Source organism: Accipiter gentilis, chromosome 5 (genome assembly GCF_929443795.1).
Source record: "Accipiter gentilis chromosome 5, bAccGen1.1, whole genome shotgun sequence".
Taxonomy (NCBI): Eukaryota; Metazoa; Chordata; class Aves; order Accipitriformes; family Accipitridae; genus Astur; species Astur gentilis.
Genome location: NC_064884.1, coordinates 33,650,729 through 33,675,277, shown reverse-complemented (window position 1 = coordinate 33,675,277; position 24,549 = coordinate 33,650,729). Strand labels below are relative to the sequence as shown.

General features: G+C 44.7%; 1 protein-coding gene across 1 annotated transcript; it reads right to left on the bottom strand.

Moving 5' to 3' along the window:
• Window positions 1-21,051, bottom strand: LRP11 (LDL receptor related protein 11). The gene is made up of 7 exons (XM_049801282.1): window positions 20,467-21,051; window positions 15,123-15,280; window positions 11,009-11,150; window positions 8,793-8,918; window positions 7,811-8,023; window positions 1,655-1,756; window positions 1-1,377 (listed from the first exon to the last, which is right to left on the bottom strand). Exons 1-7 carry the CDS (start codon window positions 21,011-21,013, stop codon window positions 1,223-1,225), a joined length of 1,443 nt encoding a protein of 480 aa, XP_049657239.1. The 5' UTR covers window positions 21,014-21,051; the 3' UTR covers window positions 1-1,222.
• Window positions 21,052-24,549: the final 3,498 nt, after the last annotated feature.

Genomic DNA, 24,549 nt, shown 5'->3' with positions numbered 1-24,549 from the left:
TTATAGCTATTTTACATAAAGTAATCAAGACCGAGCAAGTCAAAGAACTATTTGTATACCATGGCAATATTCTCGCTGACTCAAAGTTACCGAAGTACAAAAGACGACATACAAAAAGATGCATGCCTCATTTGCCTCTGTTTTTATTGGGACCCGTGATGAATGCAACATCCTGGGACAGTCAAACAAGATAGACAGCACGGTGTGTGTATATATAACATGTACTGTACACATTTTACTGTTAACACATCTGAAGTTCACTCACACATATCAATTACTTGCTCTAATTCTATGAGAATTTTGCCGGGGTGAGGGCAGGTCGCCGAAGCTTTCAAGCTTTGCAGGGAGCTATGGGATAACCAGCAGGAATCCTGCGCTCCGGCGTCTCAGGTAAAAGCCGCTGTGTGCTGCTCTCACACCGTGGAGGGTGTCGAGCTAGGTGTGGAAAAGGCTGAACAAGCCCTGAGCTCCGGGGAGAGACGGCTCTGGGATCGCATGTGACTGCTGTTGAGCACTGGTAGGTCCAAACTCATCCGCTGAGGACTGGGGTTTTTTCATTTTAGCATTTAGTAAGCATGACTCCGTTAGCTGCACAGAGCTTTAAACTACAAATGGAAAAAAGACGCTTCGTTCCTTAAATCCCGAATTTTGTTACAAAAGCTGGTGCTTAGATAGCGATTGCTTTTAATTAACAAAGAAAGACCAATTCTTTAACGAAAATACTCCCAGTAAATCAGGTGGGAAGTCCACAAATCAGTCTGTGCTAGACAGTGAAGTAACACGTTGGTCTGGAGCGTACCGGTCCCCGGAGCGGAGCACAGCGGTGGCAGTGCTGGGAAGAGCAGGGTGCCGCAGGCTCCCCTCTACGCCTCGGCCGGCGCAGCCGGAGCTGCTGGACCTCGGCTGCTCCAGTTCTCCGGCCCTGGGGCACGCTTGGCTGTGGCAAGGGCACCCCGCATCCAGTTTGGGGTGTTCCCACCTTGCAGTGTCTTCTGCACAAGAGCCAACTGGAGCTATGCCCTGGAGCCTGAACACCTCTTATCTTCTGAGCACAGGCATCTACCCACTTTTTTATTTTGTCACCGAAGGGGAAGAACATGTTCCTCATCTCGTAGGTTTCTTCTACGCTTCAAACTTAACTAAAGGTTTTGGTCCTTTTATAGAGGCAGAGGTTCATGGATACAGGAGAAAGGGGAGAAAACAACTGACCAAAATCCAATTTTTAGAGATACATCCCATTGATGAGGTAATCGGACTCTTCAGATGTAATGGGTCGAGCTTTTTTAAGCTTCTGTCTCACTAAACGCAGTCTGCAAGCAACCATAAGCAGCAGTAAAGCAGTGATGGCCAAGCCTAAGGCTAAGGGTAACACAGCACCTATAACGAGGTTAAGAGAAATTACACTTTATTTAATACACTGAGAAATTTGGTAGAGAAAACCTGAAATTTTTCTTTAAAAATACAGCTAGTCTGTCACTTAGGTGCTAATATTTGGAGCAACTCACGCTGCTAAACTAACTTGTATGATCATACGTGTTAGGAACAGTTCAGAATATGGAAGTACATTATTCAATTCTTGACTACAGTATCTGGATCTATAGCACCTGACTGAAAAACTAATATAGTTCAAAGGAACTCGGATGGTCAGTCTTACCTGTTTCTGGGACTGGACGACCACCTCCAAGCTGATCACTCTTTGGCACCATTATGCCATTCCCGTTTTTATCATCTGTTCTTTTCCCTGAGGAACTGTTATCTGCACAAAGTCAGGTAAGATAAATAAATATTGCAGTTCAGTGACTCAGGAAGTCTTATCCACAGGACACTAGAATTAAATAACATCAAAGCGCTTAAATTTATGAAAAAAACACGCCAGTTTAAGAACTTTTGACTCCAATTGTGTAACTTGAATTTTTTAAATAATGTGAAACTAGAGCTAAAATGTAAACTCAATTTTGCATCACAAACCACGGTGCATCTCAGCCAAACCCAAGTGGGGTCATTTTCCGCTGAAAAAAAGATGGATATAAATTCTCTTTTACAAACTTCCATAATGGGGTATAGAGCAATCTGAGCTAAAACATCACTAAAGCAGTTATATATAGTTGAAAATGAGGCCATTTCAAGTTGAGTTTTCTCCACCCTTGGAACTTGTAAAGCAGGAAACACGCAGGCTGGCTGCACAAATCACCTTAATTTTGCCTATTACCTGACACCTACAGATGCAAAACTTACATACTTGGAAGACATAAAAATACATGGGGAAAACATTTCGAAGAGGAGGACTTGGAGTCACTTCAGCTTTGTGTAGTACAGGAAGATGTTACAGAGCCTTGTAACCACACAAGAAGAGACAGTGCGTGCTTTGCTGCCAAGAAGCGTCCATCTTGGGAGCGCAGGTGGCTGCAGTTCTGCTTCATAAAAGCACGGAGTAACTCAGCTGGGACTCCCTCCTCCTGTCCTCCCACTGAAGTCCTACACCAACAGCTATGGGGACACTGCGTGAGTGACACGCTTAATCCACCAACATCCTCACAAATATCAGAAATACGCCTGTGTTTTTAAATGTAATGACTATATTTGGTTTTTACAGATAACATAAATATTGAAGGGCACTTTGACTGCGCTGTGATGTATTTGCTGGCAGCCCTCAGAACGGTGACAATGCCAGTGGAAACCCACTATGCTACAAGATCTGTAAAATATGAATGTGAAACATTGTAATTGGAATTACATATTGCGGTGGGCGTTATGGAAGTGTTTAAGGCAATCAGCTTGGAACATGCACTACGTGTAACTCCCACCCACCACCAGCAGCTCCGAAGAGCTGCAGAACGCATCCCTGTCAGTGGCAGCAGCAAATACACACGACCATTAATTAAACCTTAAATTGTTTCATTGATACTGGCATGAGGTTAGTGCTAATGTCCCCCCTCTAAGGCCCAACACAGCCTCCCAGGCTCTGGCTTTATTGCCCTGTCATTATGGCTATGGGGGCAAAAACGCTAACTTCACCTGCTAGGAAATGCCTTGGAAACAAGCCACAGCCCTCCTCCTCATTCGGGCTCTTTAAGATGTTCTGGCATGTAAAAGGGACTTAGGGAAATCCGAAGTGTAAACTGTACTGGCTTTAAGGTACCTCTGTGGTATCAGAGCTGTGCAAAATAACCTGAAGGTAATTGAGACCAAAACCAGCAGCTGTTTTCTGATTCTGTCTTCCCCAAATGAAATTACATGAGTATTTCTTTATTTTGGAAATGCCCAAAAGGCATCAGCTCTTCTTAGACATGCTACAGCCTGGATGACAAGGCTAGATCTGAATGCCTGTTTTATAAATTTGTCTCCCTGCCATTTGAGTAAAGGGGATATTTAAGTCAACCGCTTGTAGACATCTGGCAATTATATCTGAATATGGAAAGAAGCTTAGCGGGAAAATTTTGGAAGGGTAGAAGAATAACAGAATCCTTTCAATAAAGTTTGTAGGGCTTTGTTAAGACTTGTGGTTGTTCTTACAGGACTGGAGGGGCTGCTCAACACCTTATCTCTTATCAGCTAGAAAACAAAGGCAGATTTCCCCAAACAGGTTTAGGAGCCTGACACGAAGCATATTATATGGATTTCATTTTGTTTTCACTTTCTCTTAATGTTCTAGTCCATGCCTAGGAAATTGAAATTTATAGTCCTTTCCAGTTACCCTAAATTAGAGAGCTAAGTTACAGCTACTGCTGTCAATGCCTCTGCAGCAAAACCATGACTAAGTCTTGGGCACCCAGTCAAACGCTGTAATCCCAGCCCCGATCAGTACCGCACAACAGCTGGCGCGGGCAGCCTGGGGAGAGGCAGAGACCCTGTGCCAGGGGAATGCAAAGCTGTTACGGTGATTTATGCACTCAAGTTGGCTATGCCGGGGAGTGCAGAACCTCGGGCTGCTTGTGAATTCAACCCGTCTGTATGACCGTGTTTGCTAGACTGGCTACTGCTGCTTAGAAACCAGCCCACCGCTCACTCCAGTGTGCTTTGCTGCGACGATGTTTTTGCTATATTCACTTACAAATGCAGCAGTGCCAGAATATGCAGCTGGGCTTGAGAGCGTCCCTGGAAAAGGACACCAGGGCACTTCGGGGGCAGCCATGCAGAACTGCTGTGCTGGCCTTTTCAGGAGATGCAGTCGGGGTTACTTCACTACGGAGATATGTCTGCAAAGGGAAAGGACTCTTTTATTGACACCAAGTGCCTCTTCCTGCATCTGCTCCCAACTACGGAAGAAAATGTCCGGCCTTCCAGCTTGGGCAAAAGTAAACCATGAGTCTGTTGCAGAAGACTCCATGCCCTGAGTGCCTGAGGAGGTTATCTTTAAGGTGGCCTTGGTGTTCCCCTGGAGTCACCTTGCTGAAGAAAAATCCCACTGGAAAAGCAGGAGTGCAGAACAAGATTCACCCATTGTCAACAATGAAGGATTTGGGGGGTTTGGGGTTTTTTCCCCCTCTTTACTGTGACTAGATCCCCTGCTAGGTCAGGTAGAAGTTTTAAACAGTCTTTACCTTGGACTTGCATATTTTCACATTTTTGTACTTACGCATAAATCCTTAAAAATCTTGTATCAAGTCAGAGCCAAACATGAGAGGCTACTCGAGTAAAGAAAGCAGGTTAAGGGAAATCGGGAACAGAGAAACTATTAGGAGAAAATGGATTCTGGGACAACTTTCCCCTAGTATTACCCTCGTAGGCAGAAAACTCATATTCCTGCTGTGATGAACTACCCCACAGCCCAAAACTGTACAGCTTAGCCCAGCTGCTTCTGAAGTGGAGAAAAGACAAATATGGTGGCCCTTGACAGGGAGGTCCCTCTACTGGACATCTTTATCGGATTCTCAGAGATGAAAGCTGCTTATGGGGAGGCAAGTAGCAGAAGGGACCTGTCTTTATTGGTACTGTAACCACCACTGTAATAAAAACAAATGTAAAAAAGAAAACAAAGCAACTCCCCAGTCCTGCAACTTCTCGGAAAAAACTTCTGTTCTTCAAAAGTCAGCTGAAAGTTTCTGTATCAAGCATCCTGCCTAGCAGCCACCTACAATGCGCCACATGCTGTCTCCGGTAGGTAAATTACCCTTAATACTAACGCCGTCTCTTCCTTTGCCTTGCAGTCACTGGATCTAATAGTAATCACGTTTTTCCTTCCTGGCTTGTATTTCCGTGATGACCTGCAAATGCCAACTAAGAAATAAGACAAATGTTGCCCTGAATGGAGCATTCTCAAGTGAAAAGCTGGAACCTGTGCTGCCGCTGTAAAGCCACATCCCTTAATATGTATCTTAAGTAGACAGCTTTTCACCCTGTTGACATTAAAATCCTTAAAGCTTATTTTTGAAATTTATTTATATCAGAAGCCTGGATGCTTGCAAAGTCAACTCTAGGCCAACAAGCAACATTACTGTCTTGGTCCAACGAAGACCTTTACAGTGTGACTCGGAGGCACAGGTTCTGCCTTGGCACCGCCAGTGGGTGCGGCGCTATCTCAGGAGACAGTCCACCCCAGGACAGGATTTCTGCCAGTGGAATTGCTGAACTGTTGAGAAGGTTGGTAGGATTTCTGTTCAGTGCTGCTTACCTCACCTCAAAAATGCATCTAGCAATTATTTGCCCTCACCTCAAAAATGCGTCTAGCAATTATTTGCCCTCCTGAACGCTTTTCCAGATGGGCTTCATGGAGCTGTTCCAGTGTTTCTGTGTCTCTCATTTTTGTAGCACCTAATTATTAGATGTGGTCTGTAACTCCTTGAGATGGCAGTGATGGAGAGAAATTTAATTAGTGGACCTGGGTAGATTTTTAGGAATATGTTAGATGCCTGTCTCCTCAACTCCATAAAGACCGTGATGCTTGCCAGCGGAGCAGGACTTGAACCTCTCTGGACCTCTGGGAACCATGAATGTACGGCATGTGAGTCCTATGGAGTTTAAGTGTCTGCACGAGGAGGGAACAACTCAGAGCAGATTTTGGCAGTTGCCCTTTGGACCCAGGTACCTAGTCCCTCTTTATGTCCCACGACACGCACCCTCTTTGGAACTGATCCATAGGCGATTTAAAAACTCACTGAGCTTCTTGCTGCTTTTTGGTTGGAAGTATTGGGCTCTTGGGTCCTTCTATTCTACAAGGAAAGCCTTAAGTATCGTTTAACTGAAATTAAATTCTGACTGAGCCTTGTCAAAAGAGCAATATTAAAACCACAAGAGTTAAAACCAGACACGGTCAGCTGGAAATCATGCCTGTTTAAAATTAAAAAGATTATAACAGCTTCTCGTAGTACACTAACGACTGAAGCCTCATCACATTTTTTTAGTTTTATAATAATATTTTTCTTTTATTGTCTACTGCTGTGCAAAAGGCTACCTTGAAAGCAAAACTGGTGCAAGTAAGTCACTACGCAACGGGTAAACACAGAAGATGAATATGCAAAAGTGCCACGCTTTTACATGCACTTCCAATTATAACCTCTGATTGTAGGTGGCCGAAGTTGGTGACCTCAATTCTGGTTTTACTTCTGGGTTCACAAGCCCAATGGTTTTTGAGACCTACTTAAGTAGCTGACTTTCCACTGGCGCCTGCAATGCCCTTTGGCAATTTGATGTTTAGTTTGGGTGGCCCCGTATCAGGTGTTACTCAGGACTATGCGAGCAAGAAGGGTTTGGGGAAGACTTCAGAATCTTAAGTCATTCCAATAAGGAGCACCGAGGTCACCTACACTGCCAGAAAAGAGGGAGACATTTGAGAGAGGATTTTGCGATCAGTTCCTAGACATTCACCGCGGCAGTCAAACTCCTGAAGAGCATTGTTTTCACTCCCTTTGCAGTCTCCAAAGATGAAATATAAGCATCTGAAGAAACATCAAAGTGCCAACCAGGGACGTGCCCTTTACAAGAGTCAGCAGCAGAGGGCACTGAGCACTGCTCTGCTGTAACAAGAAAATAAAGCTGTTTATAAATAGCTGTGTCTTGGGGAGCAAGAATCAGGCTAAACCATGACGAAGTAAAAGTGGGAGGTCTCGTACTCATTTTAGACTCTGTGCACACAGTTTTGCTTTCATTCAGTTGCCATTTCAGATCATTTTAATTCACCAGCAGGAACCTTAAAAGACACACCAATTTAATTGCAGCTTCTGGAGCTTTACCAAGGCAAGGGTTGGTGACTCTGCCTGTAACATCACTACACACTGACTAACAACAGGCTTGCAGCCACTACAGAGAACACTACTGGGGACCTGGGGTTGCTTGTTACCAAAGACTGAGCCTTCTCTATAGTGATGAAAGGCTTCTCCTGCCCTGGAGACACACTTCAGAAAAAAGTGCCCACCATAATCAAGGTGTTACTTCAGGAAAATAAAAAAGAAGTCATCAGTTAGCACCGGGAGAAAAGCAATTACTTTCACCCAAGGTGAACAGTACTTTGTTATCTTCTCTTGAAGGTACTCCCCTACAGATTTAAAGAGCCTCATACATCAGCTTACACAGCTGAACCTGTGGCAGAATTTGTATTTAGCTCACTGCATGTTCTCTTCCTTAGACTGTACTCTTTTCCTAGCATTCCTACATTTTAACTTTCTTTCTGTACCTGGTAAGAACCAGACTTGACAATTATAAAGCAATACCTACTTGTAACTTAATTATTACAAGCTTCTTTCATATTTTTTACATTTGCAAATCTTTACTCTTAGCCAGGCACCAAAAGACAAGTTAAATAAATTCAAGGTGCGAGACATTTTCTTTCTTTAAAGAGAATGATTTATTGAAACGGATTAATTTCAATTCTTACCTGGCACAAATCCACCGATTTGTTTCTTTGGTCCCTGAGAAAGCGATTGGTTAGACATGTCTGCATCCACTGAGAGAAGCGGTTGATTTCTGGCAGTGGCTTTCAGGGTGTTTCCTGCAGAGAAGTTTTCATCTCTGTTTTCGGTCAGTCCTACAGTCCTTTGCTGGGTAGTGCCAAGATCTGCATGGGTCACTGCCTTCCGACCTGGGCTGACTGTGTTAACAGAAACAAAAATCATAATTTTTCTACAGAATTAAAGGGAATGAGAGTGTTCTGATGGAAGATCCTACTATATGGGCCTTGAGATAGGCTAAACAACTTCCTCAGGTTCAGACATATGATGAAATGTGAGTTCCAGATACAGAGCAAGTTACTGTTTGCCTGCTGTCAGCTGTTAAGCAAGAGTACACTCATGAACACTACAGTGAAATCCAGCAACTGAAATATCAATGAAAGAGTGGTCAGCCATCATGCCAATTCACCCTTTGATGATTTTTGTTCACTTAGCTGAGCCTAGGCACGTATCGAGGATGACTGATGCAAGCAAACAGAGCGATGGTGAATCAACTGGTTTCCCTACGTGCTCACATTTCCAGCGCTTCAGATTCTTGCAAGGCGTGTAGCTGCGCTTTGAAGCATACCTCTGAGGCAGCCTTTCTGATCAAGAGCAGGGTCCTTCTTTCCAGAATCATCATGCAAGTAAAGAACTGGTCTTTTAAATGTTCAGAACTCTTAACACAAAACCTGTCATTTGGGGACCTTTGACAGTTTTGATACGCTTTGAAGAAAAAGGATTTAATTTCTGAGCATCTGCTACATGTGGACATTAAACCTTCCCATGTGCTATTTCCGATGAAAGGCTCTATGGTGGGAGCAAGCTGCTTGCTCACAGGGAGAGAAGCCACAGAAGGGGCACCATTCCCCTTTGGTCATTCAGGCTGCGGTTACTTTCACCGTCTACGCTGTGGCCTGGCACACTCACGGTTCTGGCAGAAAGTTTCATCCGATCCGTCAGGGCACTGTCTCACGCCATCGCAAGCAAACGTGATGTCAATGCAGCAGCCATCATCGCAGATAAACTGGTAGCGAGAGCAAACGCCGACACAGGCTGTTGAGAAACAATTCCCAAATTACCAAAAGAGAAATCCGAGCAGTAAATACTGAGTCAATGACTAAAATCTGCAGCACCAAGGAAAAAGCAAAACCATGCTACGTCAAGAAGGACCACGAACAAGCCAGAAAGGTGAAGAAAGGCCTGGCTCAGCTATACGATGCTAGATTGACACAGAAACTAATGTAGCTAATAGCTGTTCCTGGCACCCTCATCACTATTTTGGCAACCTCTTTACTACAGGAATACTCAGCCTGGGGGCTGTTGCACCTTACACCTTGTGCAGCACCCCTGCAGTGCTTTAAACTCTGCTGGCCTAAGCTGAAAGGAGATCTTTCCAGGCTTAAAGGACCCAGGACAGTCCTGAAAATAAATAAATGAAATCTCTATGGCTGTAACTGCATCTCTCCAACACCAAATTCCTACTACCCACCCATTCTGTATTTCTGAAAATATGTTATTTTACACGCACACATATGGACTATGTGCAATCTTCTATGGCATGTTTTCTGCAACCTAATTAAAATACTAAAAGAACGCTTTGTCATTTATTTATGTCAGCAATCCATTGACTCCAACATAGCACATGCCAGAACAGGACTAAGCACAAGGTCTCACAAAAGACCTTCACCAGAAAGAACTGATTGCTGCCTGCTTTAATATTTAGATTCCCCTGGAAATGGGGAGTGTCCCTGGATATTTCATTTTGCATACTCAAAGCTCTCCTGAAACCCATTCTGACCTTGTAATTATCAAGTGTTTACATCTGGGCTTTTGTCTTTCCAACTGTGGTGTAGTTCGTTGCTTTGTAAAGCAGTATCAAATTCAGTGTTTGGTTAATGTTTTAACAGCAAATCCATTTGCATAAGGAAATCACAGCCTTTGGCTGTTACCCTGCTAAGTGCCAAAAAGCCGCGCAATGCTAAGGAAAGTACGGCAGAAACACAGACGCTCGTTTAAAACCCCTGAAATCATAGTTAGAAAATGCATCTCCTAAACTTCAGCACTAATAATAGCACAGGTCTCGCATGCATTAAGGCACCAGGCACTGGTTTAACTACAGTACTTGAATTGCAAATGTACTTGGGGCATTAGAAAAAGGAAAAAGGCAGCAAATCCTCTACGCGCTCCATCCAAAAGGTACCACAGATACCCACAGCAGCAAATAAATAAACAAACCAGCAAGTCTCTCTGGCTGCTTTAGCTGAATTAAACATTAACGAATACAACTCTATCATCCATTACAGGCATTGTTGAGCAGACTCATAACTGGTTTTTTTGTAATACCAATTTATTGCCACAGGGACTACCCTCTCAGGTAGAGATATTGCACTGGTGCAGAGCAAAGTTTTCACTGGTTCAGTTGAACATAGTGACGATGCTATTTAACTTTTACTTTGTGCCCGAGCAGCAGATCTGTATTAGCAACTTGCTAATTACAACATAATTAGAAGTTATTAATGAGTGCAGAATTGACAGCCACTGAAGTATAACTTACTTTCTACCTTTATGCTTTTTACATGTTTCTTGAGCTCAGAGTTTAAAAATGATGGGTCAGTTCCAGTTTTAGTTTCCCCAGTAACATAAGGCTTCGATAACAACCATTACACAGAAAACCTTACACGCATGAAAACGAGAAACCATCCCATCTTTTAGACTACAGATGCCAGTCAATATTATTAGTCTGCACCTCACACATACATTAACTGATTTTAACTGGGTCTTCCCTGTAGCACAAGCCCTGTCATGTTGCACACACCATCTGACTATACAATGAACTGTTAACAGTGTGCCTGCTACATAAGTCAGTATTTCATTTTTCCAACCCTGCATGCTTATTAGCAATACAAAGATGAACACTTAAATGCTTGAAAGTATTCTTTATTACTCTAACAAACAAGCGATGCTTGCTTGCTTTCTCACTTTGAAACAGCAATTCAAAGCTGAAAGAGATGTCATTACGTAATGAATAAGGGCAAAATAAAACACTGGAAATGGAGAGGAAGATTTCTGCCTACATTCAGACTCTTGCTCCGAATACCATACCCTGGATGTCACACAGGCAACGGCTCCAGGCATTTTCTCACCTACTGCAGAATGAACCATGGGCAGAACGGTCACAGAGACGTTGTCAGAGCTCCGCTGACCTGCAGTGTCTGTCACAGTTAGCTGGAAAATATACTCGCCTTCCCGAATGTGAGACAGTTTCAGTGTTCCTGGTTGTGGTACCTGATTAAAGAAACACAGCGAAAAAACCCATACTGGTATGAAGGATCTGTCCGTAAACTTCTGGGAATAAGGAGCTCATTTCTGTACAATGTTTCATACAGATCAAATACTTCTCTTAAGCCTAGCCAGCCCACTCAAGCACATGTATCAACTTGTAACGTTTTGACCTCTTTTTGCATCCGTTTGTAAAAATAAACTCACTTAACATTTATGTATTGTTTTTCATGGTGCACTCAGTTAGCTGGAGCTGTGGATCTTAGCACTGGAGAATAAATGGAAACATACATTTAACTCATTTTTTCAGGAATTAGAAATGTAATTTTAGAGGGTAGGCAGTAAAATATTATGAGTATTTTGCTCTCTATCGAGCTAGTCTTGATAGAGCATACATGTATGCTGTATCCACAGAAGTTACTTTTGCTATATATTGATTTACGATAAGGTGACTGATAGCATTGCTTTATTAATAAGACTGCCCACCTCTGTCCAGTATGACATTTCATGTAGTCACTCACAACTTTTACAAATTGCTGGACTGAATTTTTCCATGCCCCACACTGAATTTCCATGCCTTGCTCTGAACCAGAAATAAGTTAATCTATAGTGAGTGACTGAAACATTAGGTTTCAGAAAGTCATGTGACACAAATACAGAAACAGCTTAAATTGGACTAGATCATTAAGAAATTAATAAAATAACTTACTTTATGATAATTTAAAACAGGTACCAAACTGGCATTACTAGTACACTAGTCATTTAGGAGTAAGTTTGTATAAAATGAGTGTGATATTTGTAAATGTTGAACTTTTTTTTAACCTTGTGACAATTACCAGTCATAAATAACTCCAGCTGTCTGAGAATTCAGTAACACATACTTCAGTAACTACAAAAAAGTGCTGCAGGTTTATTTGACATGTAGTGCATTTTTACAAACAAGGCACACAGGGCTATTTTTATAAGGAATTGAAAGGTACATTAAAATCCTCTGTGATTATCTTTAATATTAAAAACAAAGTTCAATGAAGATCTTTGGTTTGCTTATTTAAAGTTGCTTTTCATGCCTAAAAGAGAACCGGAATTTTTGATAAATATGATAATAGAGTCCTAGACCTAGCTTGATAGCAGGGTGTGTTGATAAATGCATTTTTCTCTCCTGCTAAGTCAATTTCCTAACTGAAATTTCTTTCCTTTTCTATTTATGCGAATGCACTCAGTTATCTGATCATGCTGTTGATTACCTCCTGATGGAGTATATGACCCCTTAGAATTTTATTCTTTAGGCTATTACAGAAACGAATATCCTCTAAAAACCACCTGCTGCCATTGACCACGACGTCTGGGAGAGCAAATACGGTATTTAAAACTCATGAGCCGTGGAGTCCAACTCTCTTCTCAGTGCAGAGCCAGAGAAACGCTACTGACTTCCGAATATGCCGCCGCTCCTCTTGGCAACCTCTGTGCTTTCCTTTTTATCTCCATCCTGCCCTGAAGAATGCCTGGCTGTATCCGCTTTCTTACAAACTTTGGCTCAAACTAGATAGTAAGTTTTCAGATAATCAGCATTTAGAAAAAAACAACCCATAACTGCCCCCAAGTGTCAGGGAACTGTGCAGCTACAGCACATGGGTAGCAATCTGAGAAGTACATTATCTAAGAAGTAATAATCAGTCACAACAGAAAAAAAAATTTTCCGCTGGCTTCCTTCTACAATATGATAGCATTATAGCAGTCCTTCCCCCCTCCTCTGCCCTCTATTTATTCTTTGGTACGTAAGCGCAATGCAACAGCTGCCTTTTATCTTATTTAAACACAATCTCATTCTCCCTTGTAGCTATGGACTCATATATTGTTTTCTAAGAATAAATGGCATGAAATCCAGTCACTTCAGGACAGCAACTAAAGCACTAACGACAGCAACTGAAGACTGTATGAAAAAAAATCACCATTATTAATTCAACTCTAAAAATTAAATTATCATGGTTTATCATCAGGGTACGTATCTGTAGGAGAAATCCCTGCTCATTTGAACACAATGGAAAAGTATTTATTTAAGCATGAACGTCAAATATGTTTTCCATTATCAAATATAAAGAAGTCACCAAGATTAATGTGAATTTTGCAGATTTAAATGGACATAAGACTTGCCTCTATTTTGTGGAGTGATTTTGAGTAAAAAACCGTGAACTTTAAATTTTTAATTAACTTCTAATTTTTGTCTTCCTCTAGATATATTACTACATCACAGATTAATTTAAAGAGTATTTAATTGCTATTTAAAGAAAATAATGCTGCAAAGGGTCAGATTAAAAACTCCTGATAATAAAATGTTCATTTTATCCAGATGTTATCTAGCAACTGTTCTTAAAGCTTTGTTCAAGTCTGTTCTATGTATTATGCTGTTCGCACTCCTTATCAAAGCCTTTCGACCTTTTAATTTTCAAGCCAATAAAATCATACATGAAGATAAGCAAACTCACGGTGGTCTTTGCCATGACAGTTTCAAACTGCAGTACAGCCTCGAGTCATTCAGGACTGGCTCACCGTAGTCATCCTTCCAAAGACGTGGATCTTGCAGTAGAAGATAGAACTTTCAAAAGCACGCAGCACTGGCTTAACTAACAGTTTTGCAGAGCCCTGCTGCATTTTCCGTGAGGAGTATGTTTATAAAAAGTTGCTTGTGTATAACTTTCAGTAGATATTCACCAGAGAAACCCAATTGTCTTCTTTGGGTTCATCCGGTAGCATGTTTCCTAACCGTGACATGGTGAACTTTAATTACCTACACATAACCTACACTGCCTTCCAGGAGACTAAGGAAAAACCACTTGCTCTGTTGGGTTTTTCCACGGATGGCAATTTTAGGTTTCAATGCATTTAGCTAGCTCTTTGTGTTAGGCAAAACTCTGGTTTGTTCCATCATTACACATCTTGAGTAACTTTGCTGATATTGGTATTTTGTCTTTGATATTACTGAGCTGAACAGACATAAGCAGAGACTGCCAGGTACTGCTCGTGGTGGCACTGGCACGCATGGCCTCTCGGGTTTTGGACTGTTCCTGTTGCTGATCCTGTCCTGTTTAAACTCTTCCTATCCATTGGCAGCATCTCAGCAACAGTAGGGTCTATGGTCCACACCTTCTCCCCTTTATATGTCCCTCCTGCTCTGGGTGGAGCTCCTAGTGTGCCCCGAATATTGCGGGCTGTGAACAGACTGTGAGTAGACTCTGCGGGTTTGAGACATTTTTCCTTTCCTTTTCTCCTGCTCCTAGAGCATTCACAAGAATGGGTGGGATGGAGAATCCCTCTCTTGATGGTTAATTTTAAGTTGAAACCCAAATGCAGCAGAAATTGTATGGATGTAATAAAATAGTATCCCAAGACATCTCATAAGGTCTGCATCACACATGTCTTTGCAGTTTCTCCATAAGCACTGACAGAAGACTGTTGGTGAAAATACCTTATTATTTTTAGTAACTGAATTACTGAGGTGTCTCTAACCTGGACCACAGCAGCTGAAAACCAAGTGCCGTGAGCACAAGCAACGGTGAGAGAGAGCAGAGCTGAAATACAGTAATTAGCATCTACTAGTTTGCTGCTGGCTGTCTGATGTCATCCTGGATAGAGATGAACTGTATAAACTGCCAGAAATAATCACTGAAACAAAAACTCCCCCGGGACACGGTATAGTCCCCATCACTGGAGGTTTTCAAGACGTGATTGGACAGATGAAATAATCTCATCTAGGCTCCTTGTCCCACGAAAGGTTAGACCAGATGATCTTTTGAGGTCCCTCCCAACCTGGGCTGCTCTATATTTCTATGAAATAAATGCTCAAGTTGCACAGTCATCCTACTTTTGGTGCCTGGTAGCCATATCCATTTGAATACATTTATTATTTTTAGCTCTACATTTAAAACTGTATGAACACAACAATCTGCAAGTAACTGGCCGTGTGCAAGATTGCACGTGTACCTTCATTTCAACCGATGAGTCACCTTGCAGCAGCGTCCACTCGTACTGCACAATTCCACGGTCATCTGAACTTTCTCGGCCATCCAAAAGCACCCAGTCGACAGGTGACTGCAGCACAACATCTTGTCCCGCCTTGCACTGTGGGGGCTCGTCGTATTCTTCTTCTTCAATAAAAAAAGAGAAGATCCGTTATTTATCAGGGGAAGCTGAGTGATTATTTATATAGAACATATTTTTTCTTGGCTAAGGTATCGATTCACCACTGTGCAACTTCCTGGAAGATAGGACTTGTTCATTAGCGCACATTTTGTTAAGCGAAGTATTATCTACCTAAATTTTAGTTAACTGTTCCATATGCGGTGATGTCTTCAGGAAATAACTGCTACATCAGAAACACGTGGCATAGAAAACTTCTCTGTACGTGGATGTTTCACTAATACAAGAAAGAGGATTGTTAGCATCAGCGTAGTTTTTTAATCTGAACTAAGGAAAATGGATTTAAATATGAATTACATACATATTCAGACGGCAGTTACTGCACACCTCTTAGAGCATTCTGCATAACTTAACAGGCTTAGTCTCTTTTTATAATACATCATTACAGGAGTGAAAGACTTACTTAACATAAGCTGGCATCCTGGTGAAGCAGTGCACATAATGATGAAAAATCATCAGAAATGACACCAGTTTTAAATGCCTAATTTAAGATATTCAAAGCTTGATTTTCAGGCTGTTTGGGATTTGCAGCATTTTGCTATATTCAAAGTACAATTCTTATTGATTAAAATTGTAAGTACTAAGTACTTTTGCCAATCAGACCACAAGTTTTTCAGGTTAGACTAACAAAACCCATGAGAAGTTAAGTGACGTGGCCTGTGAGAAGAGGTTTAAGTCATTTGCTCTGCAACCTTCAGGCAGTGCAGGGAAGGGAGAGGGATAAAACTTAGTTCTATAAGTCAGCGTTTGACAGCTTCAGCCGTTCGACAGCTTCAGCCACAGGATTGTATCTTTGTGCAGTTCCCCGCTCAAGTTTCACTCCTTCTCTGGGCACGGGATGTTCCTGGCACCCTGAAGGGCCAGGGTGCTTTCTGCTCTTCAACCTCTGCGCAGGATATCCTGTAAAGGATATCGATGTCAAGCTCAGAGAAGCATCTACTGAACGCTAGGCTGTAACTTAGAGCTGCACAAGGAAAGAAGAGGCGCTTCCACAGCAGTGCAGGGATTCTCCCTTGCACATCGCCTCTCCAGTTTCAAGAACTTGCTTGAAGGCATGGAGCTCATTGGAGCAGCGGGACAATTTCTTATCACTGGCTGAAAAGCAAACTTTTTATTTCTTGTTTTTCTCAGTAGTAGGTAAGGCGTAGAAAATTTCAAGGCAAATGCCTTAAGTTAGGAAAACCTACAAATAACTGAAAACAGGGTCTAGTAATAGAAAGTATGAAACGGTTCTTGCTCATGCAGCTGGCACAGGAAGCGTTGCCCAATTTGTATACGCTCAGTTCTCAAAACCAACTTTGTTTAAAAAGCAACACCTAGGTCCCCAAAAAAATATTCTTTGTTAATAAACACCATCATTATGGTGCCAAGGCAACTTTTATTTGGTATATATGAGTTACATACAGTCTTCACACGATTATTTACTTTACTAATCACTGCCAAAAAGAGACCAACTTGGGTGTGAAACAGCACAGCCCATTCTTCCGCTGCTACCTTGGCAGGTAGTTTCATGTCACCCGTCTGGTTTAAATGACTCGATCAATGCCCTGCAGGGTCAGAGACGAGCCCCACTCCCCATGGGCCCCAAACAATAAGGATATTCTCTTCCCGGACTAACTTGATACTCCAGCAGCCTGAGTTGCAATGGCAGGACCACTTCACGCCGGGGCAGGTCACAGAAATTCATGCCAGCTCTTTGCTAAAGATGAGTGAGGGACCACACTCAGGCCTCTGGTCCCAAGGGATGGAGGCACCATGCCCTTGCTTGTAACCCACCAGAACATCTTCAGAAAGGTAAATCAGTGGCAAATCAGCTCATCTTTTGCTCTGGTAAAGAAAAAAACTGGCCTGAGAGAAACATCTAGCCTATTGAGCTAAAGACTCTTTTTCCACAGCAAAGTTTTAAGCAATGGAATATATTATCCTTAGCGAGAGAAACACCTCCAAATCTGGGGAATACGTGCTTCTAAGAAGTCAGCATAAAAAAGCAAGGAGGCATACTCAGGAGCCACTTACAACCACCGCTCACGGGAGTAAAGGACTATCAGCCACAGGTTAGCAGAAAAATCAAGCTCAGAAAGCATCTTTTAACTTCTGTTTCTAACTTTTATTTCGGTTGAACGTAACTGAGCAATATGAAACTGATACACCAGGTCAAACACTCTGAGATGGTGGAGCTGGCTGCTTTCTAGAAAAGGGGCTGCAACTTTCTGGGCAACACTTTTTTTCTTTGGGGGGGAACACGACAGGCTTAATTTATTCTGCTTCCTCCATCCTTTACACAGACTTGGTCTGCCAATAATGAAACTGCCAGCTAGTTGTCTAAATGAAGGCTTAGTTATAAAAGGTTATTTCACTGCCAATTCCTGAGTGTCTTTGATATTAGTTTACGTTAATGTTGAGTCTTCCCTTTGCTCACCACTAGTGAATAGCACAGAAGGGAAGTCAGACATTTCTGGTAAGGCGCTCAAGTCCTCTTTCTTTCTACGTCAAAAATTTAAAAATTTGCCTAACAAAGGCAAAACCAGTTACCTCTTCTGTCAGTATAGGCACATGGGGTTTCATTGTTAACAGAGCACAAACCGCCTGGAAGTGCAAAGTAAATGCAGAGCCAAACCAGCACAAAGTGGGTGTAAAGTGAAGGACTTAGATTTACACTGATATGTTCAGTCTCAAAAATTCATCCCACCGCTGACTGTTCTGGAAGTATACAGAGATACACTTGATCTGAGAAATACGTATCTGTTATTCATTGCTCCCAGAACCAAACAAGCAATTGGTTCTGTTTTATTGAAGATCTTTAACACAAATGAAACCACGACACCCTAGAGATCACTGTCTACTAATGCTCAGAAATATTTTGGAATTATGAGGACACCACGTTTATGGATACATGTTGGTTTGGGATTATCAAAAAGAACACAGCAGAAAACTCAACATCACAGTACTCTGAAAAAAAAACCCCAAAACCCAGGTAAAATGCGATCCCTTTGTGAAAGAAAATCTCGAAATGAAAAGCTCTTATTTCCTAAATTCAGTCATGGGGGGTGACATAAGGGAAAAGAGATGTGCCTTCATCATCCTGTGGCTATGTACTGTTGTTCAGATTAATTTTTCAATGTAATTCAAGAATGCAGTGGTAACATAACATCAGACGGCAAAATAATTCAATCTCAGTTTTCTCTCTCCTGGTCTATGTCATGGCTGACAGATGTTTGAATAAAAGTTCATTCTCCTTTGTGGCTCTGCTTCAGCTCCAGTGTAATTGCATGAAGAAGTCATAGTCCCGTTTCTGATACCACCATCGCACACAGGGCTGACTTCTAAATAAACCCAACAGGACACAGAGCAACTTGCGGATTAGGAATTGAAATTGCCTTGCAAGCCCAGCGCTGATAAGACATGAATGCTGCCAAAAAGGCAAGGTGTTCAAGAACTCCAGAATTCAAGAACTCAAGGAATTAGAGAAATCCAAGATTTTGAATAGGTGGAGTATCGTTTGAACAACAGTTATTATTTATATTGTGCCGTAACTGCACCCTACATTAGGGCCAGTTTTAATGGAATTAAGGCAGTTCAAAGTGATGAAGGACATTTGAAGATGTTTTCAAAGAAGCCTTATTCTCTGTGACTTTGATGTAAAATCTAGTCTTAAGCCTTCCATCTCGCAAATGCATACAGGGTTATAAAACACAATCACCCCCAAGCTGCTACATAAATAATACTGTGGAACTAATACTTTCCCTGTTGAAAATGTCAAAGTCATACCTTGGGTTTTTCTGGTACCTCATCTTTACTGCCGTAAGTTCCTCCCTATAGCTCTCTAGCTTACCCGCCCGTGTACTTTGCAAAAATTACTTCAGCATTATAACTCCTCTAAAAATTGAGCCCCAGCTCTCTCTTATTTCCAGGAGATTCCCGTTGGCATTCTCGTAACAGGCAAGACCGGACGGACCTCAAGCCTGAGGGAGCAGTAATAGCTGGTGCCATCCGGACACACAGTTGTCACTCACACCACTGCTAGGCTTTCTTCGTGCTGGACGCCACGACTAATTTACTTCAGCGGAGATATATCGCTGAAGAAGATGAAGAAGAGGACATTTAGGCAAGTATTCTCAACAGAAGGTAATGAAATTACGACAACAAGAACTAAGATGCGACTTGTTTTAACAAGAGGAGGTGGGGGAGCGCGACCAAGTTCTTCGGATCAGATTCTAGGAAACAGGCTCCAAATTTAGAAATACAGACTTGTTTTCCTCTACAGCTGCTTGCTCTGGATTCTGTTGTTCTTAAACGCGCTCCAGGGTCGAACGAACGGCTGCCTCCGACGCGGGCCGGACTCCGGAGGCGGTTACACAGAGTCCCCGTGCTGCCTCTGGACTACCGGTGAGGTATCCTCGTCTCCTTCGCTCGAGCTCTCACGCTCGTAAGCGGGAAAAATTCCGCAGTAAGTGAACGAGAACCCCGCTCGGGTGGCAGCACATGGACGGCACCCCCACGAAGACGCCTATGTGCGTGCTCCCGAGCTCCGGCACCAGCTCCCGGCGCAGCCGGCGCCGGCCGTTCACACCCTCCCGGGCGCCCAGCACCCCCCCGTGCCCCCGGGGACCCCCACCCCCACCCCCACCCCCACCCCCCCGCGCCCCCGGGGCCCCTCTGGTCCCCCTGGGGGTGCGGTGCCCGTGGCCCCCCCCGTGCCCCCGGGGACCCCCCCCACCCCCACCCCCCCGCGGCCCCTCTGGTCCCCCCGGGGGTGCGGTGCCCGTGGCTGCCAGCCGCAGGCCCCGCCGGCAGGGTCGCTCCCAAGGGTTTTTCCGCGCCCGCACGGCCGGCCGAGCCCTCGGGCCTCTCTCCCGGCCGAGGGGGGGCCCCGCCGAAAGGCCTCCCGCCGGCGACGACGCCTGGCCGCCCCGCCACCCCGCTGCCGGCACCGCACGGACGGCTGCCCCTCCTCGCCGGCGGACCCCCGGGGCAGGGCGCGGGGCGGCAAACGGCCGGCGGGCGAGCGGGCCCGGCCGGCCTCCGCGCCGCCATTTCCCTCCCGCCGCGGGGCCGCCGCTCCCCGCCCTCCCCGCGCGAAGCCATCTTGGGCCGGGCCCCGCGCCCCGCCGCCCGCGGCGGCCCTTACCCGGCGGCTCGGCGGGCGGCGGCGGCGGCGGCGGCGGCGGGGCGGCGAGGCCGGCGGGCCGGCGGCTGTAGGTGCTGAAGCCGCGGTGCGGGGCGAAGCGGCAGACGGGGCGGCCGCGGTGCGTGCAGTTGAAGAGGTAGCAGCCCAGCTCCGCCGCCGCCGCCGATCCCCGCGGCCGGCCGGGCCCCTGCACCACCGCCAGCGTGCAGCGCGGCTCGGCGCAGCAGGCGTCCAGGCACTGCCGCCAGCCCGCCACGGCGGCGGGCGCCCGCAGGAAGGTGGCGCCGGCCGCGATGGAGTCCTTGGTGCGGATGATGGAGTCGGGCCTGGCGGAGAAGCTGCTGCTGCCGCCGCACGGCTCCTCGCCGCCGCCCGCCGCCGGCGCTCCCGGCTCCTCCTGCTGCAGCTGCCGGCGGAACTCCTCCAGCAGCGACTCCACGCCCGAGATCTGCGAGCGCAGGTCGGCCAGCGGCGCCGCGCACCGCCCGCCCGGCAGCACGGTCCGCCCGCCCAGCGCCGCCAGCAGCACCAGCACCAGCGCCGCCATGGCCCCAGGCGGCGGCGGCGGCGGCGGCGGCGGCGGCGGCGGCGCGCAGGCGGGAGCGGCGGGACCGGCTCCCCCCGCCGGCACCCGCGAGCGCGGTGCGGGGAGGCGCCGGCCCCGCCCGGCTGCACGGGGCGGCGCGGCGGCGCTCAGCACCCGCCGCCCTGAACAGCTCCGCCGGGCGGGGCCGGGGCCGCGCCCGGACCCGCCCCCCCGCCCCGCCCCGCCCCGCCCCTTGCCCCGCCCCGCCCCCGGCGGGCCGCCCCGCCCGGCGCCAACCCGGCTCTGCCCGGCGCCTTAAACTAAGCGGGTTTCTCTAAGAACGCGCCTTAAAACGGGTTCCCTTGGCGACGGCGTCAGGGAAATTTCCGCGCCTGAGTACTTGGAAAGGGCTCCGTGCGGTGAGGTCACACCTACGAAAAATTGGGGCGGGTGGTCACTGAAATCGGTGGTGGGTGTGGGAATAGGAGGGAACAACACAAACAAAAAAAGAAATTGTGGAGGGCTCCATCCCAGCTGCAGCGTTGCTGCTCAGAAATGAAGAAAAAAAGCCCAGCAGTCAAAAATGTAATGAGCAAAGTTGCGACTTCTTCAGTTTTAGCAAAAAATCCCGGGTGGGCTCCTGACCACCTGAGATGGTGGGAGATAGCTGCTCATGCAAGTTTTTGAAGTAAAGGCTCAGTGAGTGTTGGAGAAATGCTTCAAATTAAAAATCATCAGGTTTATGTCTGTCATAACTTTTGTTTTAATTTTGTCAGGAAATAAGGCCTTGCTCATTCTGTGATACAAATTATTAACAGTAAGAGCTCCCTGAAAATCAGCAACCCTCAAAATAGCTGCCTTACTTTTTTTTTTGTCAGGTGAATGGTGCCTCAGAGCACTTGAATGGCACATTGAGAACTATCTACTAGCGTAAGAAACATAAACATGCTAGTAAATATATAGAGATGGCGATGGGCTTTGCGCTGCATACAAAGGGGGGGTGTTTGTATTTTTTCTTTAGTAGTGACAGGTCAAGGGGTAACCCTGTTTCCACGTTGGTTTGTTTCATTCTTGAAAACATCTTTAAGCATGGACTCATCTGTTTCTTGAGTTACCGGACAAGTCTTAATAGCTCCATTAAAAAAAAGTGATCGTTACGGCAGAGTATTTGGAATATCCTTCATACTTTTGGGTTGGTTTAGGCCACGTTCCCAGCATAACTCAGAATTGCTTCTAAGACAAATCTGTTTTCATACTCTGCCATCGTGGGGCCTTAGGTGTTGCCCAGGAAATGCACGTGCAGCTTATGGTTCAGGTTATGATTTTTCCTCCTCCCCCAAGTCACGGGACTGCAGTTCAGTGATTCTTTGAAGCAGGTTGGCCCATCAGCAGTGCAGCTTTTGGAGATAGCTTTCCTCTGTCGATGTGCTCTATGGGTTCTCTAAATTTCTAGAAATTATATCTTTGAGACTTTCAATTTCCTATCAAATTTAGTTGAAACCGGTCAATGCGTTCAAAGGTTATAGGAAGATGGAGCAGCAGCAGGTAAGATGATGTAATCTTGTTTTTGTTTTGAAAATCCGGCTGAAATGCTGTGAGTTTATTTTTTAGGAAATTTTTGGAGAGGTGATCGATCTATTCGTCACAGAGGTACAGACTGTGAAGCACTGATTTGCCAGCAGTAACACTAGTTTGCTACCGCTCTGCCGTTGTACCTGCTGCTACTACTTGTGCCGCCAGAACGTAAACCGCAAAGAAAGCTCATGCCGCCACTATGGTGGCTGAAGTTGGCAGAAGGAGCAAATGTACCAGGTCATCACTTCCTCATAGTCACCGAAGCTTTGGGGCTCTTCTGCTTGAGCAGAGCCTTCCCGTTCTGGATCAGCACACAGCCAGTGTTGATTAGTGGGGGCCCATTTACAGGGCATAGTGGGTCACTCATGCCACCACCCTTGGTCTATCCAGTTCTACCAGAAAGGTGGCCCCTGGTTGTCAGCAATGGTGACAGCACCTCTGGGTTGTTCTTGCAGAAATCACTGAGAGAAATGTTGATTTTTCTGTTGCTTTATAACGGGGAAGCTGCGGTTGGAAGGTGTCCCCAAGGAGAGCAGACTCTTCGTCAAGCAGGTGGGCATTTAAGAGGTGAAGAAGGGTATGGCTAAAGAGAAGTAACTGTACCGTTGGTTTGCTTCAGTGGCACTTTTGCCTGTTTGATGGTTAGCAGATGTCCAAGTGTTTTCCCGAGTTAGGGTAAGGATGACATGCTTACAGTTGTGCTTGGAAGTGTTGAGGCCACCCTCAGATTAGCAAGAACGTGCAAGTGCAGCAGATTTTTTTGTATTGATGCTGGAGCAGAACTCGTTTTGTTGCCCATTTTCTTCTATCAGAACGTGTATCTCGTGTTACTTTGTCCTTGGGAGAAAGATGACGTTTGTAGTCATGCTGAGCTTTTTTCAGAAGGTGGCAGCAGCTTATTGCTTATATAACACAGATTGCTGGTAGATGTTAATGTCTACCTAAGTGTACTTAATTTCACATTTCTTTGTTGGCTTATTGTTGTGAGTGCCTTAGATTTTCTTTAGGTTGTGGAGTTGCAAATTGAAATGATTATTTAGTTTATAGTAATACTTAAAAGATATTTTATTCCTGCCTATCATCAAAGTGGAATTTTGGGGTGGTTCGATTTTCAAGCAGAGGGCATTGGAGGTTCATAAAGATATTTGTCAGGTTTTAGTTCTTTTTTCCTTTTTCAAAGGATACATGTATGTACCACAGTTTATTGTCCAAAATGTGCACTTCATAAGACATGGGACAGTTAAAGAGACTGCTAGCTTTCTTTTCCAAAAGTGGTGATTAGATAACACATGTATTCTTTACATCTAAACAATACCTGGCAGAGTAATACAGGGATTCAGAATTAATGAACATTCATGTTTCCAACCATCTGTTGATTAGTTTCAATCCCTATTCGTATTCAAAATTCATAAATCACTGAAACTATGGGAGTAAGAGATGAGTGCATCTGCTTTCTCTTCCTTTAAATATATTTTTTCCAAAGTAAGAGAAGAACAGGAATAAAAAAAAGCAGGGGACAGAAAGGTAATGGAGTAGGATAGAAAGAAATAGAGAAGGTAGAAAGGGAGCAGGAAGAAAAGGCAAAGTTACATCCAGGCTTCCCCATCTGAAGCGCTTTCCTATGGACTCATATTTTCTTTTTTTTTGTTGGAATATGTGCTTAGAAAACAGAAGTAAGTCTTCCTTTTCATTTGATGTCTTCCAGATGCTCTGCAAACAGTAAACACATAATGCAAACTTTTATCTGCAAAAAAATGTGTCATCGGCATGACGCTGTCATTAAACACATTTTCTCTGTTCCAGCTTGCTTGTGAGAATCTGTCGAGTAAACACCCATGATGGATACAAATCAGCCTGGATGCTGGAGTCAGCCATTGATTGACAGCTCAGTTTGAGCAATTTGCCCACGAATGAGTTGAAGTGATAACCTTTTCTTTGCTTCTTGAAGATTCAGGTTTCTGACCGTGAGAGTGAAAGCCGAG

Coding starts and splice junctions, on each gene's coding strand:
- LRP11 (XM_049801282.1), bottom strand. CDS start 21,013: ATGGCGGCGCTGGTGCTGGTGCTGCTGGCGGCGCTGGGCGGGCGGACC. Junction 15,281..20,466: donor GCCGCCCGCCGAGCCGCCGG/GTAAGGGCCGCC, acceptor TTGAAGAAGAAG/AATACGACGAGCCCCCACAG. Junction 11,151..15,122: donor ACTCATCGGTTGAAATGAAG/GTACACGTGCAA, acceptor TTCTTTAATCAG/GTACCACAACCAGGAACACT.